Source organism: Ahaetulla prasina, chromosome 12 (genome assembly GCF_028640845.1).
Source record: "Ahaetulla prasina isolate Xishuangbanna chromosome 12, ASM2864084v1, whole genome shotgun sequence".
NCBI lineage: Eukaryota > Metazoa > Chordata > Lepidosauria > Squamata > Colubridae > Ahaetulla > Ahaetulla prasina.
In genome coordinates this window covers 25,513,868-25,527,796 of record NC_080550.1, presented here as the reverse complement: position 1 = coordinate 25,527,796, position 13,929 = coordinate 25,513,868, and the positions used below count along the sequence as shown (strand labels likewise).

General features: G+C 41.0%; 1 protein-coding gene and 1 long non-coding RNA gene across 2 annotated transcripts in view; one reads left to right on the top strand and one right to left on the bottom strand.

Annotated features, from left to right (window-relative positions):
• The window catches only part of LOC131184419 (hydrocephalus-inducing protein homolog), a 156,757-nt gene that overhangs the window by 42,125 nt on the left and 100,703 nt on the right, over positions 1 to 13,929 (bottom strand). Inside the window, exon 11 of the mRNA XM_058155652.1 lies at positions 12,659 to 12,758. Coding sequence (XP_058011635.1) covers positions 12,659 to 12,758 — 100 coding nt within the window. The remainder of the gene's footprint in view (positions 1 to 12,658; positions 12,759 to 13,929) is intronic.
• The window catches only part of LOC131184422 (uncharacterized), a 49,483-nt gene that overhangs the window by 33,238 nt on the left and 2,316 nt on the right, over positions 1 to 13,929 (top strand). The window lies entirely within an intron of this gene.

Here is a 13,929-nt window from a genome sequence, read left to right as displayed (position 1 = left end):
AGACCTAGACGAGGTGCTCTCGAGCAACTCATCCGAGGGGTCAAAGACATCCGCTTGCGGCGACGGCTGCTAGCAAAGAGCAACCTAACGCTGGCCAACGCCTGGACGAAGCCAGAGCACATGAAATGTCCTCCCAAGCGGCAGAGACACTGCAGAAGCCGGTCCCACAAAGGCGAGCGAAGGCAACCCCGTGCACCAGGAGGAGGTTCAGACCGAATCCGACGGTGAAGATGAGGAAGGGGTCTGCCGCACAGAAACGCGACAAGGGGACCGAGACGAATGCGAAGCTGGGGTCAACACCAGCGCCAACGCTGCAAGTTTAAGGACGCGACATGTCGGCGTGTGGGAAGAAAGGGCACCTAGCCCAAGTTTGTCGAGCGCCCAACCTTCCCGCGAAAATTCAAATCGGCCAATCAGAGCGCGGAATCGGCAAGGCGACCCGATTGGCTCAAACAAAAAGGCGGATTCCAACTAAACAACGGTGGTCATAGGCGGCCTCGCCAAGTGGAGAAGAAGATCTTCACCAAGCCAAAATAGAGGGAGTACGGTGCCGGCTTGAAGTAGACACGGGATCAGCGATCACCATCATGTCCTGGGACACTTTGGCGAAGTCGCTGCCGTCCGTCGCGAAGCGCCACCTGCAAGCACAACGGCTACGAGTCCACGACTACCAGGGGAATCGCATCCCTGTTCGAGGGACCACCTCCGTCCGAGTCGAGTACGGTCCACACAAGAAGACCCTGCCCATCACGATCGTCGAAGGAACTCTGCCCAGTCTGTTGGGACTAGACTGGTTTCGTGCCCTGGGCATGGGAGTGACTGGCATCTACAGAAGTGACTGTAACCTGAAAGACATTCTCTTTAACGAGTTCGAAGATGTCTTCAAGGACTGCCTGGGCAAGTACAAGGGGACCCCTATTTCCTTCAACTTAGACCCCCAGGTAGCCCCCATTAGGCTTAAGGCGAGGAGAGTCCCTTTTGCCCTAAAACCAAAAATCGATAAGGAGCTGGACAAGCTCATAAATCAGGGGATTTTGGTGCCAGTCGATCACGCAAAGTGGGAGACGCCAATCGTCACCCCAATAAAGTCGGACGGGTCAATTAGAATTTGCGCTGACTACAAGGCGACGCTTAACAAAGCCTTACAGAAAAGCGCTTACCCGGTTCCCGTGGTGCAACACTTATTGCACTCTTTGGGGCAAGGGCAAGTCTTTGCAAAGTTAGACTTGGCCCAAGCCTACCAACAACTGCCCGTAGCCGCCCGCACAGCGGAAGCCCAAACGATTGTAAGGCACAGGGGCATTCAAGTGCACCGATTGCAATTTGGGGTCAGTGTGGCACCAGGGTTGTTCAAAACCTAATGGAACGACTACTGCAGGGGCTCCCAGGGTAGTCCCTACTTTGATGACGTCCTAATTTCAGGGAGAACATGGAGGAATTGGGGAGGCGTTTAAGGAAGGTTTTGGGGATTTTCCGGACAGCGGATTAAAAGTCAAGGCAAACAAATGCCAGATAGGGGTCGAATCACGATTTCTTGGGCTACCAGATAGACAAGAAAGGAATTCACCCTACTGAGAGCAAGGTCAAGGCAATTAGGAAAGGCTCCAGCGCCTAAAAATAAAGCAGAGCTGCAGGCATTCCTGGGGTTGGTGAATGTCTACGGGATCCTTTTAAAGAACAAAGCAACCGTTGCGGAACCGCTGCATAGGCTCTTAGGAAAAAATACTGTTTGGTCTTGGGGAAAGACAGAAAATAGGGCTTTCGAAGCAGTAAAGAACCTGCTCTCAAGTGATAGCCTGCTCATCCAATATCACAACTCACTACCCCTAGTGTTGGTTTGCGATGCCTCTCCTTATGGGGTGGGGGCTGTGCTCAGCCATAGACTTCCAAACGGCACAGAAGCCCCTATAGCTTTTTATTCTAGAACGATGTCCTCCCCAGAGAGAAACTACAGCCAATTAGACAAAGAAGCACTAGCCATTGTGTCAGGGGTTAAAAAATTCCACGAGTATGTCTTTGGGCGGAATTTTGAAATCGTGACTGACCACAGACCGCTACTGGGGATACTGGCTGGCGACCGCCCAACGCCTGTGGCACTTTCGCCACGCTTGACCCGATGGACTATATTCTTAGCCGCTTATTCGTACAAGCTGCAGCATCGACCAGGAAAAGAAGTGGGGCATGCAGACGCGTTAAGCCGATGCCCACTACCAGGGGCGACCGAAGACCCCACTCCGGGGACGCCCATCCTACTTATTGACTCTTTGGACTCTGGCCCAGTCACATCTAAGGAAGTGGCTCGGGCATCATACCGACATTGTGTTAAGGACTGTACTCGGTTGGGTACAGAGAGGATGGCCCGCTGCGCGGGCGAGCAGTTCAAGAATTTGTTAAAAAGCGAGATGAGCTCTCGGCTCAAGGGGTGCCTGTTATGGGGTGATCGTGTAATAATTCCTGATAAATTAAGGGAAAGGTATTGGACCTCCACGAGGGTCACCCAGGGATCGTAAGGATGAACGGGTTAGCTAGAAGCTATGTGTGGTGGCCACTCATGGACGCAGAGATTGCTGAGAGGGTAGGGAAATGCCAGGCTTGCCAAGAGTCCAGACCTCTACCCCAACGGCCCCAGTCAGGAATGGGAAAAGCCCCAAGGGCCCTGGTCAAGAATCCACATTGATTTTGCTGGCCCTTTCCACGGCCAAACGTTCCTAGTGGTGGTTGATGCATTCTCTAAATGGTTGGAGATCATACTCATGAAATCCACTACGGCCGAAGCAGTAATCGCAACCCTGCGCCACCTATTCGCAACTCACGGGTTGCCGGGCACTCTGGTGTCCGGCAATGGGCCTCAATTCACGGCAGCCCAGTTTGAAGAATACCTGGCAGAGGAGGGCATCCGACATGCCCTCTCTGCGCCTTTCCACCCTGCGTCGAATGGCCTTGCAGAGCGTTCCGTCCGGAGCGCTAAGGAGGCATTGTCCAGGCTCAAGCCAGGTGACTGGCAAACAAAGATAGACTTTTTCCTAGCCGTCCAGCACAGAACCCCAAGCACGGCCACCGGAAAAAGCCCAGCCGAATTACTAATGGGACGGAAACTCCGGTGCCCACTTGACCGTTTGAATCCCCATTACACGCCAGAGGGTTACAATCATTGTGAATTTCTCATAAATTATGGTCCATGAAGGTGGGGAGATTAGTGCTCCTTAGATGCCTTTCTATATTTTTATGCAGAAAGCATGTTTCTATTAGAGTCTTCCTTCATAGGTATGCTGCTCAGGATAATCTGTAATACGATTATTTTTTTTTAAAGGAGACCAAAGCACAGATCCCTAAAAAGGATCTTCAGTTGCCCATTTTTGACAGGGTTTTTCAAACTTGCAATCCTAAAATGTGTGGACTTCCAGAATTGCCTCCAAAACTTTAACCTAAGACTGTCTACTGTTGACCACACCCCATTCCTAAGAGGTCTATAAGGGGCATGCATAAGAGCACCAGCGTGCCCTACCCTCCCTGTCCTAATGTTCCCTTTAATTGTATTCAATTCATGCTTATACTTATATATATTATCTAATGTGTACTTGACAAAATAAATAAATAAAAATAAAATAAAATTATTGGCTCACGCTCATGAGTTCATTGTAGCCTGGCACTCCACAAGCAATCCACCAATAGACTCATTGGCCTATGAACCCCTCAGAATCCAAATCAACTGCACAGCCAACAACAGACAGCACTGACCCTCCACCAACCCATGCAACCCCAACAGGGTCCCAATGACCCTGACCTGATGTAATTGCCTTATCACAAGACCTATCACAAGATTTTGCAGCCAAAAGAGGGAGCTCTAGCATCAGGAATATCTACTTGAGGTTTTCAACTTCAAAAGGAAAGGAAGCCGAAATTAAGATCTTTGAAGTGGGCAAATGTTTGGACTTTTAGTATAAAGAATTAACAGTATTAAATTCTGTAAAATTAAATACTGTTTACATCAAAAGTTTAATATTTATGGCTTGGGTGTAACCTTAAGAATTACTATTTGTTTCAAAGGGTTTAAGCGGCCCATCTCACAAAAGTATCTCTGAGCAGCATACATCAAAGTTAAAAAACTATAAACAACTATTGTGTGAGAATGGACAGCATTACAAATGCAATACAACCATCTCACACTTTCTCTGTTCCAAGGGTTACCCAAGGTTGCTGGAAAACTATGTTTTAAGGGCTTTCCAGAAGATCGTTGGGCCAAGACTAAGCTCACCTTGGGGGTGGGGATGATATTCAGATGGCAAGACCCCCCAGGGAAGCATCAGTTCACAATAATTCTCTACTAGAAGCCTAAAGAACCAGTACACCTGAGATTGCTGGGTGGTAGATGGATTGCAGCCAGCATAATCTCCCCAAATCAAAGGAAGATTGTGAGCTTCACTACATGTACTCCACATGTCGATACCATCCAAACTAGAAAGTTTTTGCAGCTGACTCAGAGTTGAGCCACTCGGAGTCCTGGGATTCTATCTATGTTCTGAATGGCGTTGGAGCCGATTTGGACATTAACCTTTGCCAAACTCATCTCTTAAACTTAATTATTTTGGGAGGTAATTAATTTACAGATAAAGAGAGACTTTCTCTGTGGCAAAGATTCTGTGCAGTGAGTTAAACTTTATTTCAAGATTACAAAAGAAATACCAAGTGTGCTGATATGATGTACCCAATAAAGAAGTTCTTTGACAAAGATAGCCACCTCAGAGTCCTAATTTGCATGGGTTCATTAGTGTACCTTGACACTTTGCTGAACAAATGATTGTAAATCAAGGACTACAAGTAAGAGAATCTTGCAAGTCTGAAACAATTTCTCCCCTCCTTTACTTTTAATTATAAATTAAATAAATAAATAAAATACTTCCCAGAAAACTAGGGAGAGTCCCTTCTGAGACTTGAACTATGCTCCTTTTGCTTCTGGGGGCTGAATTCCCTCTTGCATGAGGGTCGTCTACTCTGTGGTTCTTCTTCCTATCTCCCAAGGTTATTCCTAGTATCATTACATTACTTAAACAGTAACCTGTAATTACTGATTTCCTGCATGTCTCAATTATTGATTCTTTCTTTCTTTCTTTCTTTTTTTTAGGGCAAATTTTTTTTTAATTTTTTTCCCATAATAATTCCCACAATTTGACCAGTGTACAATACAATCACTTATACAACAATCGATCCTATACTCAAATTATGCTCAATCCGAGCTGCTCGACCGCCACTCCCTCCCTTAATCCTTTCTACCCTTCTCATCCTTCTTCGACTTTCCCCACCATCCTTCTCCTCGCTTTCCTACTTCCCCTCCTCTTTCCCACTTCTCACTACCATCCTTTCTAACCCTCTATCTTCTCCTCCTTCTTCTCCTCCTATCCTTTCTTCTCCCTCCCTTCTTTCCTACCTACCTACCTACCTACCTACTTTCTTCCTTCTTTACTCCTTACCGAGCAGCCCCGACTTTACACCATTCCAACTTGTTTAATTCTACCCTTATTTCTGTACAATGGCAATCAATCAACTTATAATCTTCCCCTTCCCCCCCCCATTTCCCACCCCTTCCACCCCCCAAGACTTCCCAGAACAGAATACAGGGTATTGTAACTAACAAACATAATCTAAAATATAACATAAAACATATTCCATTTCACACCATCACACTATCAATTCCCTTCTTTCTTAAACTCTAATACATGTCAATTCCTAACTTCACTCAAAAACTAATTGATATTTTTTAATCTGATACCTATTTTGAATATAATCAATCCACTTTCTCCATTGCAAAATATATTTTTCTTGTGTACAGTCTTTCAAATAGGCAGAAATTTTTGCCATTTCTGCTAAATTTGATACTTTACTAATCCATTCTCCAATTGTAGGTAAGTCTTCTTTCTTCCAATATTGTGCAATCAATAGTCTTGCCGCAGTTATTAAATTCAAAATCAGTTTTGTCTCTATAACAGTGCAATCTGGAATTATTCCTAATAAAAAGAACTGTGGAACAAACTTGATCTTCTTTTTCAAAATGTTCTGCATAATCCACCATATTTTAATCCAAAAGGCTTTAACTTTTTTGCAAGTCCACCATATATGATAATAGGTAGCATCCTCACAATCACATCTCCAACATTTTGCTTTCATATTTGGATACATACATGACAGTTTTTTAGGATCTAAATGCCATCTATAAAACATTTTATAAAAATTTTCTCTTAAATTTTGTGCTTGCGTAAATTTAACATTCCTCACCCAAACTTTTTCCCATGTTTCTAACATTATAGGTTGTTGAAAATTTTGTGCCCATTTTACCATACAATCTTTAACCAACTCCATTTCTGAATCAATTTCAATACAATTGAATGTTCCAATACATTATATAATCTCTTTATATGCTGTTGACCTTGATCTTTTATTTGTTTTACCAAATTATCATCACTTTGCCTTATACCAATTTTCTGATCTATTTTCCATCTAGATTGCAATTGTCCATACTGGAACCATGTATAATCTCTCCCTTCATCCCTCAATTTCTCCCTAGATTTTAACTGTAATTCCCCTTTTTCCATAGTCAAAAGCTCTTTGTAAGTGATAACCTCCATTTTTTGTAATATATTTATATTCTCTATCATATGTCTGGGGATAGTCCATATTGGTATCTTTCCATCTAACTTATATTGATATTTTTTCCAAACCCTCAACAACGCACTTCTGACCATATTATTCTTAAATGTCTTATCAATTTTCTTGTCATATATTACATATGCATGCCATCCATATAACAAACCATAACCTTCTATATTCAAAATCCTTTCCTCTGTTAAATTAATCCAATCAGAAATTAAAGCTAAAACAACTGCATCATAGTACAATTTCAAGTTAGGCATTTTTAAACCCCCTCTTTCCCTAACGTCTTGCATTATTTTTAACTTTATTCTCGGCTTTTTACCCTTCCATACAAAATTATTAATCCCTTTTTGCCATTCTTGTAAATTTGCATCTTTCTTCAATATTGGAATCATTTGAAACAAAAATAAAAATCTAGGCAAAACATTCATTTTTATAGCTGCCACTCTTCCCAACAACGATAATTGTAACTTCTTCCAATTCTCCATTTCTTTAATTACTTTTCCCACAATACCTCATAATTATTTTTATATAATTTTACATTCGATGCTGTAATATATACTCCTAGGTATTTAACCTTTTTAACTACTTCATATCCAGTTATTCTTTCTAGTTCTTCCCTCTGATGTATATTCATATTTTTAATTATCATTTTTGCCTTCTGTTGATTCACTTTAAACCCAGATACCTTACTATACTGATCAATTGTCTCCTTTAGATATACAGCTGAATGTATTGGTTGAGATAAAGAAACAACCAGATCATCTGCAAACGCTCTTAATTTATAATCTTGATTTTTAATTCTAATTCCTTCTATTTGATCTAAACCACGTATATTATTCAATAATATTTCCAAAGTTAGAATTAATAATAATGGTGACAAGGGACATCCTTGTCTAGTCCCTTTCTCAATCTTGAAAGATTCTGTTAATCCACCATTTACTATTATTTGACCTGTTTGCTTTTGATATATAGCCTTAATTGCTTGAATAAAATAATCCCCAAATTGCATTTTTTCTATTACTTTAAACAAAAACTGCCAATCCAATCTATCAAAAGCTTTTTCCGCATCCAAAAAGAGGAATGCTGCTGAGACCTGGCTGTTTCTTTCCAAATATTCAAGTAAATTTACAATTTGTTTCATATTATATCTCATCTGTCTCCCCTTAATAAATCCTGTTTGATCATTATGAATTAATTGAGTCATCAGTGGCATCAATCTATTCGCTAATATCTTAGCAAATATCTTATAATCAGTATTTAAAAGCGATATTGGCCTATAATTCTCTGGTTTAACACCATCTCGATCTTCTTTAGGTATTAATGAAATAAAAGCTGTCCTCCATGAGGGAGGAACTTCTCCTCCCCTTTGTATTCTGTTAAATAACTCCTTAAGTGGTACAATCATCTCATTTTGTAAATTTTTATAATAAGTAGTTGTCAAACCATCTGTACCTGGTGCTTTATTCGCTTTAAGCTGCTTAATTGCAAACACTATTTCCTCTGAAGAAATTAATTGATTCAACTCTTCCCTTTGATCTACTGTAATTTCTAAAATACCGTGGTCCTGTAAATATCTATCTATATCTTTATCATTAATCACATCTCTAGAATATAACTTAATATAATATTCTAAAAAAGCTTTTTTAATCAAATCTCTATAGGTGTCCCTTTATCCATATTCAAGAAAAAAATTCCTTCATTAGAATTTTACATTCATTTACATTTTGTTCGTATTTAAACAAGTTCTCATTCATCCTCCACGACCTCCTGGCCTCTTTTTCCCAATCTAGCTCAATCCAAACCGGGCTATGATCAGACAAAGTTCTAGAACACATTTTGGTCTGCTTCACTCTGAAAAACAAATCATTAGTAATTAAAATAAAATCAATCCTAGAAAAGGATTGATGTCTGTCAGAAAAAAATGTAAAATCTCTCTCTTTTTCATTGCGTTCTCGCCATACATCTCTCAATTCTAAATCTTCCATCAAATCAAAGAAAGCCTTTGGCAGTTTTACACGATTGGAAATATTTCTAAGACTTCTTTTATCTTTCTGGATATCCATCACTCCATTCCAATCACCCATTAATATATAAGTTTTATAATCCCAAGATGTTATTCTTTTATGTAAAAACTTATAAAAATTTTCTTGTTGTTGATTTGGTGCATAAACTCCTTTTAAAAGTATTTTTCTCCCCTCCAATAAAAGTTCAATAGCAATATATCTTCCTTGATTATCCGCCTCAATTAATGTTGCAGATAAATTACTCTTTATATAAACAACTAGTGCATTCTTCTTTTCTGTAGCAGATGCAGCAAAATGTATTCCCAATTTTGAATTTATCAAATATTTCTGGTCTAATATTCTAATATGTGTTTCTTGTAAACATACAATGTCATTTTTAAATTGCTTCAAATAATGAAATATCTTTCTTCTCTTTTGTGGTGAGTTTAATCCATTAACATTCCAAGATAAAAGTCTAACTGCCATTATCAGCAATCGGAAACTTTTGAAGCACCAGCCGCAAATCATATCTTTCTTTGGGCCTTGCTCCTCCCACTGTTTCCGTCTTGGTAATAGCAGATTGAGCCTGTTGAGCCTTTTCTTCTTGTTCCTTGCGTTTGACAGCCGCTCTTGTCATCCTTGGCTCTTTTGGAATCTCTGATCCCATCTTAGACACATCCAATGCTTGTAAGGTCTTCTTCCATTACTATCACTTCTTTTCTTTAATTTCGCCTTCCTTTCTCCTACCATCCGGAGATGGTGGACTTCAACTTTAAGCACATAAGCATAAAACTCTCGTGCTTTACTGACTATATTAAGGCGATGTGCTTTCCTTCATAGATATGCTGTTCAGGATAATCTGTAATATGTTTTTTTTTTAAAGGAGACCAAAGCACAGATCCCTAAAAAGGATCTTCAGTTGCCCATTTTTGACAGGGTTTTTCAAACTTGCAATCCTAAAATGTGTGGACTTCCAGAATTGCCTCCAAAACTTTAACCTAAGACTGTCTACTGTTGACCACACCCCATTCCTAAGAGGTCTATAAGGGGCATGCATAAGAGCACCAGCGTGCCCTACCCTCCCTGTCCTAATGTTCCCTTTAATTGTATTCAATTTATGCTTATACTTATATATATTATCTAATGTGTACTTGACAAAATAAATAACAATGTCTCTCGGAAGATTTCTTTGTCTTGCTATCCAGGAATTCACACGATAAATTTTGTCAATATGAAAAGCCACATCAACTGGCGAACTGCCAAAATCTCTAAAAGGCCTCAGAAAAATTTGCTTCAAATTCTCTTGTTTACGCTCTTTCAGACCACGTATTCGTAAAGCAAGTTCCATAGCTCTATATTGTACCAAAACAATTTCATCATCAACTTTATCCATTTTACTTTGAACTACCTCAATCTTATTTTCCAATTTTAAATTAACTTTCTTTATTTCTTCTACTTCCTGCTCCAGTAAAATCACATTTGATGCCAGACCCTGTACTGCTGACACCAAACCTTCTTTGACTTTTTTATTTCCAATTTGGATTTCTAACATCTGTTTTTTCATCTCTAACATTTCTTCTGTAATTAATTTAAACTTTTCTTCTATCTGAGAAGTTTGCAAGTTCATAGCATCATTAAGAGATTCTTTCATAAAATCTTTCAGATTATCCTGATGTGCTTCCAAATTTAGTGATTTTGTATCTGCTGTATGTGCTGGAGAAGCTCCCGGTGTTGATGTTCCTGGGGTTTTTGTAACAGTTGTCTTTAATTGTTTTGCTGCGATCTCTTAAAATTTCTCTTTAACTTAATATTACGTATAAATCTTCTAAGTCTTTTTTTTAAAAAAAAAACAGTCTCAATATCTCTTCTCCCTTCTCATTACAATGTTTTAAAAAAATCTCCAGCTGGTCTTCAGCAATAAACAGCAAGCAGTAAGGATTGTAACACTTTCATTTTCAACTGCGTAGCTCATTAAAGAACAATCGCCATTTTCGCTTTAAAGTCAACTCCAAAACTTAAAAAAAATAACAACAGGGAATTGATTTAATTACTTGCTTTTATCGTTAAAACTCTCCTGTTTCTGTTCAGTCCGGTATTTTCTTCTTTAAGTTAAAATTGGTCCCGGCAGTTGGTCGCGGCAATTAGGTCTGCCGAAGCAGGAAAAAAAGCCTCAGATCTGGAGCGCTTTGAAGTTCTGAGGGGGCTTAACCCTTCGAGCCCCCTGGTGTCTTCCAGGAGTTCTAGGGAAGCTCTACCTCTGCTTCTTTTGCTCACCTCCTCTTCTTCACCTGAAGAGGGGGAATTTCGAACCGCTGGGCAGCTGATTGTCGCTGTCTTAGCGGTCCAACACGATCCAGAGGTTGGTGATCAAAAGGATCACCTCCATTGCCTACGGAGCCAACCCGGAAGTCCCCAATTATTGATTCTTTCTTTTAATGATTAAAATGTTGCAAAAAGCAAGCTGGCCATTCTTCTCCTCTTCCCTCATAAATTGAATATTTGGGTGGACAGTATTCAAGTGCTCTAGAAATTTCTTGAGCAATTCCTTACCATAAATCCAGGTCACAAAGGAGTTATTTACCATTTTTCAGAGTCTAAGACACACTTTTTTCCCTCCTAAAAGAGGCTGAAAATTTGGGTGCGTCTTATACTCTGAATGTAACCTTGCATGCGGTGCCCAAAATGGCTACCCAGAATAGCTGCTGCCTTCTCTTACTCCTTCCCCACTTTGCCTGCTTTAGTCACTAGTATTAGTATTAGTATTTATTGAATTTTTATACCGCCCTTTTCCCGAAGGACTCAGGGCGGTTCACAGCCAAAATAAGAACAACAATAATATACAGATAAAACAATAATTAAAAAACTTATTAGATGTATGGCTAAATTAAAACATTTAAAACCTTAAAAACCCCATAAAATTTGTATCAAATATTAAAAATATTCAAATATTAAAAATATTCAAATATTAAAAATATTAAAAATATTAAAAAGCTATTTATAATTCCTATGCCAGTCCTGCGCGAATAAACAGATACGTCTTCAGCTTGCGGCGGAAGGTCTGAAGGTCAGGCAGTTGACGAACAATCAGCTGTGCTTTAGAAGCTGTTTTTTAGCCCCAACCAGCCCCAAGCTCAAAACCAGCGAGCAAACTAATGTGCTAAAGCTGACGCCCCAACCAGCCCCAACGTCAAAACCAGTAAGCGAACTAATGTGCTGAAGCTGACCACACTAGCCAGATGAATACCTGGTAGACAGAATTTTTTCCCTCTGTTTTCCTCCCCAAAAACAAAGGTGCATCTTATACTCTGGGCTGGCTTATACTCCAAAAAATACGGTACATACCAAAACCAAATGGGTGGTTTTAAAGGTGCAGCATCTGGTATCTATTGCTCAAATTGCAGCTAGGCAAATGGTAATAGGATATAATGTATGGCAACTGATGGCATTCATAAGGGCATAATAGAACAGACTCATAATGGATCTTTGGAAACCCATACAGACACTCTGGAAAGGCTTCCATCTCTGAAAGACTTGTGCATCTCAGATGAAATTGATCCATAAAAAGGGATGTTACCAGCTTTAATGTCTGCTAAAAAAGCAAGGAGACTTTACATACAAATACAAGAATGTGACAGCTTGATTCTCAATAAAGGAGAATTAAAAATGCTCAGAGCTGCTTGCTTTTCTTTTGTCCAAAATAGCAGTTGACATACATCATCCTATCCTATAGGCCAGAGGTCACCAACTTTGGCCACTTTAAGATTTGTGGACTTCAACTCCCAGAATTCCTCAGCCAACTGGCTAGGGACTTCTGGGAGTTGAAGTCCACAAATCTTAAAGTGGCCAAGGTTGGTGACCCCTGCCATAGGCTTCAGCTTAATTATGACTGAAAGAGATTCTTGTGTTTGCCATAACTGAGGATCAGGATATCAGGACCAGCTTCCCACAAGACTGGGAAGCTGAAATTACCCATATCCCAAAATAGGAATATGTATTTACGGTTATACCTGTAATATCACAGTAGACTGTCTGAAGATACATCCCAGCTTCTTGTGGCCGGAACATCACACTGATTTCAGTTGTAGAATTGGGCCAAACATCTCCCTCCTAAAGAAAAATAGAATAAAGACAATTACTGTGACAGCCAGAACTAAGAGAACCCATCATAAGTACCATTCATTTGATGCCAGAACTTTGAACAGTCGCTGAACAAATGGTTGTAAACCAAGGACTCTATCTGTAATAAAATCCATCGAGGCCCATTCCCCAATCACGAACAGAGCAGAGAGGCTAGAGCAAGCCGGTCAGCTTTCCAGGAGCAGACTTGGCCTGAGAAGAAACATGGGCCTTGGCATCTGCTCTCATCCTTGGCTACAAAACTCCCCAAGTGTCCAATGCACATTGTAAGCATGAGCTTATGCCCAGCAGTTCTTACTGTCACAGCAAAGGGGCAACATTTCTTTTTTTTAATTTCATTTGTCATAACAGTATACAAACATCGACATAAAACAACAACACATCATATAAGAAAAATATATATTTAGCAAAAGCTGTCGAAGTACTGTCCCGGTGCTTGGAAGCCGTACGGGTTTGGATGGGGAGAAACAGGCTCAAGCTTAATCCCTCCAAGACGGAGTGGCTGTGGATGCCGGCACCCAGGTACAGCCAGCTGCAACCACAGCTGGTTGTTGGGGGCGAGTCATTGGCCCCAATGGAAAGGGTGCGCAACTTGGGTGTTCTCCTGGATGGACGGCTGTCGTTTGAAGATCATTTGACGGCTGTCTCCAGGAGAGCCTTTTACCAGGTTCGCCTGCTTCGCCAGTTGCGCCCCTTCCTTGACCGGGATGCCTTATGCACGGTCACTCATGCTCTTGTTACCTCACGCTTGGATTATTGTAATGCTCTCTACATGGGGCTCCCCTTGAATTGCACTCGGAGGCTTCAGTTAGTTCAGAATGCAGCTGCATGGGTGATAGAGGGAGCCTCACGGGGCTCCCATGTAACACCGCTCCTGCGTAGACTGCACTGGCTACCTGTGGTCTTTCGGGTGCACTTTAAGGTTCTGGTTACCACCTTTAAAGTGCTCCATGGCTTAGGGCCTGGGTACTTACAGGACCGCCTGCTGTTGCCTCATGCCTTCCACCGACCCGTACACTCGCACAGAGAGGGACTTCTCAGGGTGCTGTCCGCCAAGCAATATCGGCTGGTGGCCCCCAGAGGAAGGTCCTTTTCTGTGGGAGCTCCTACCCTCTGGAACGAACTCCCACCTAGTTTACGT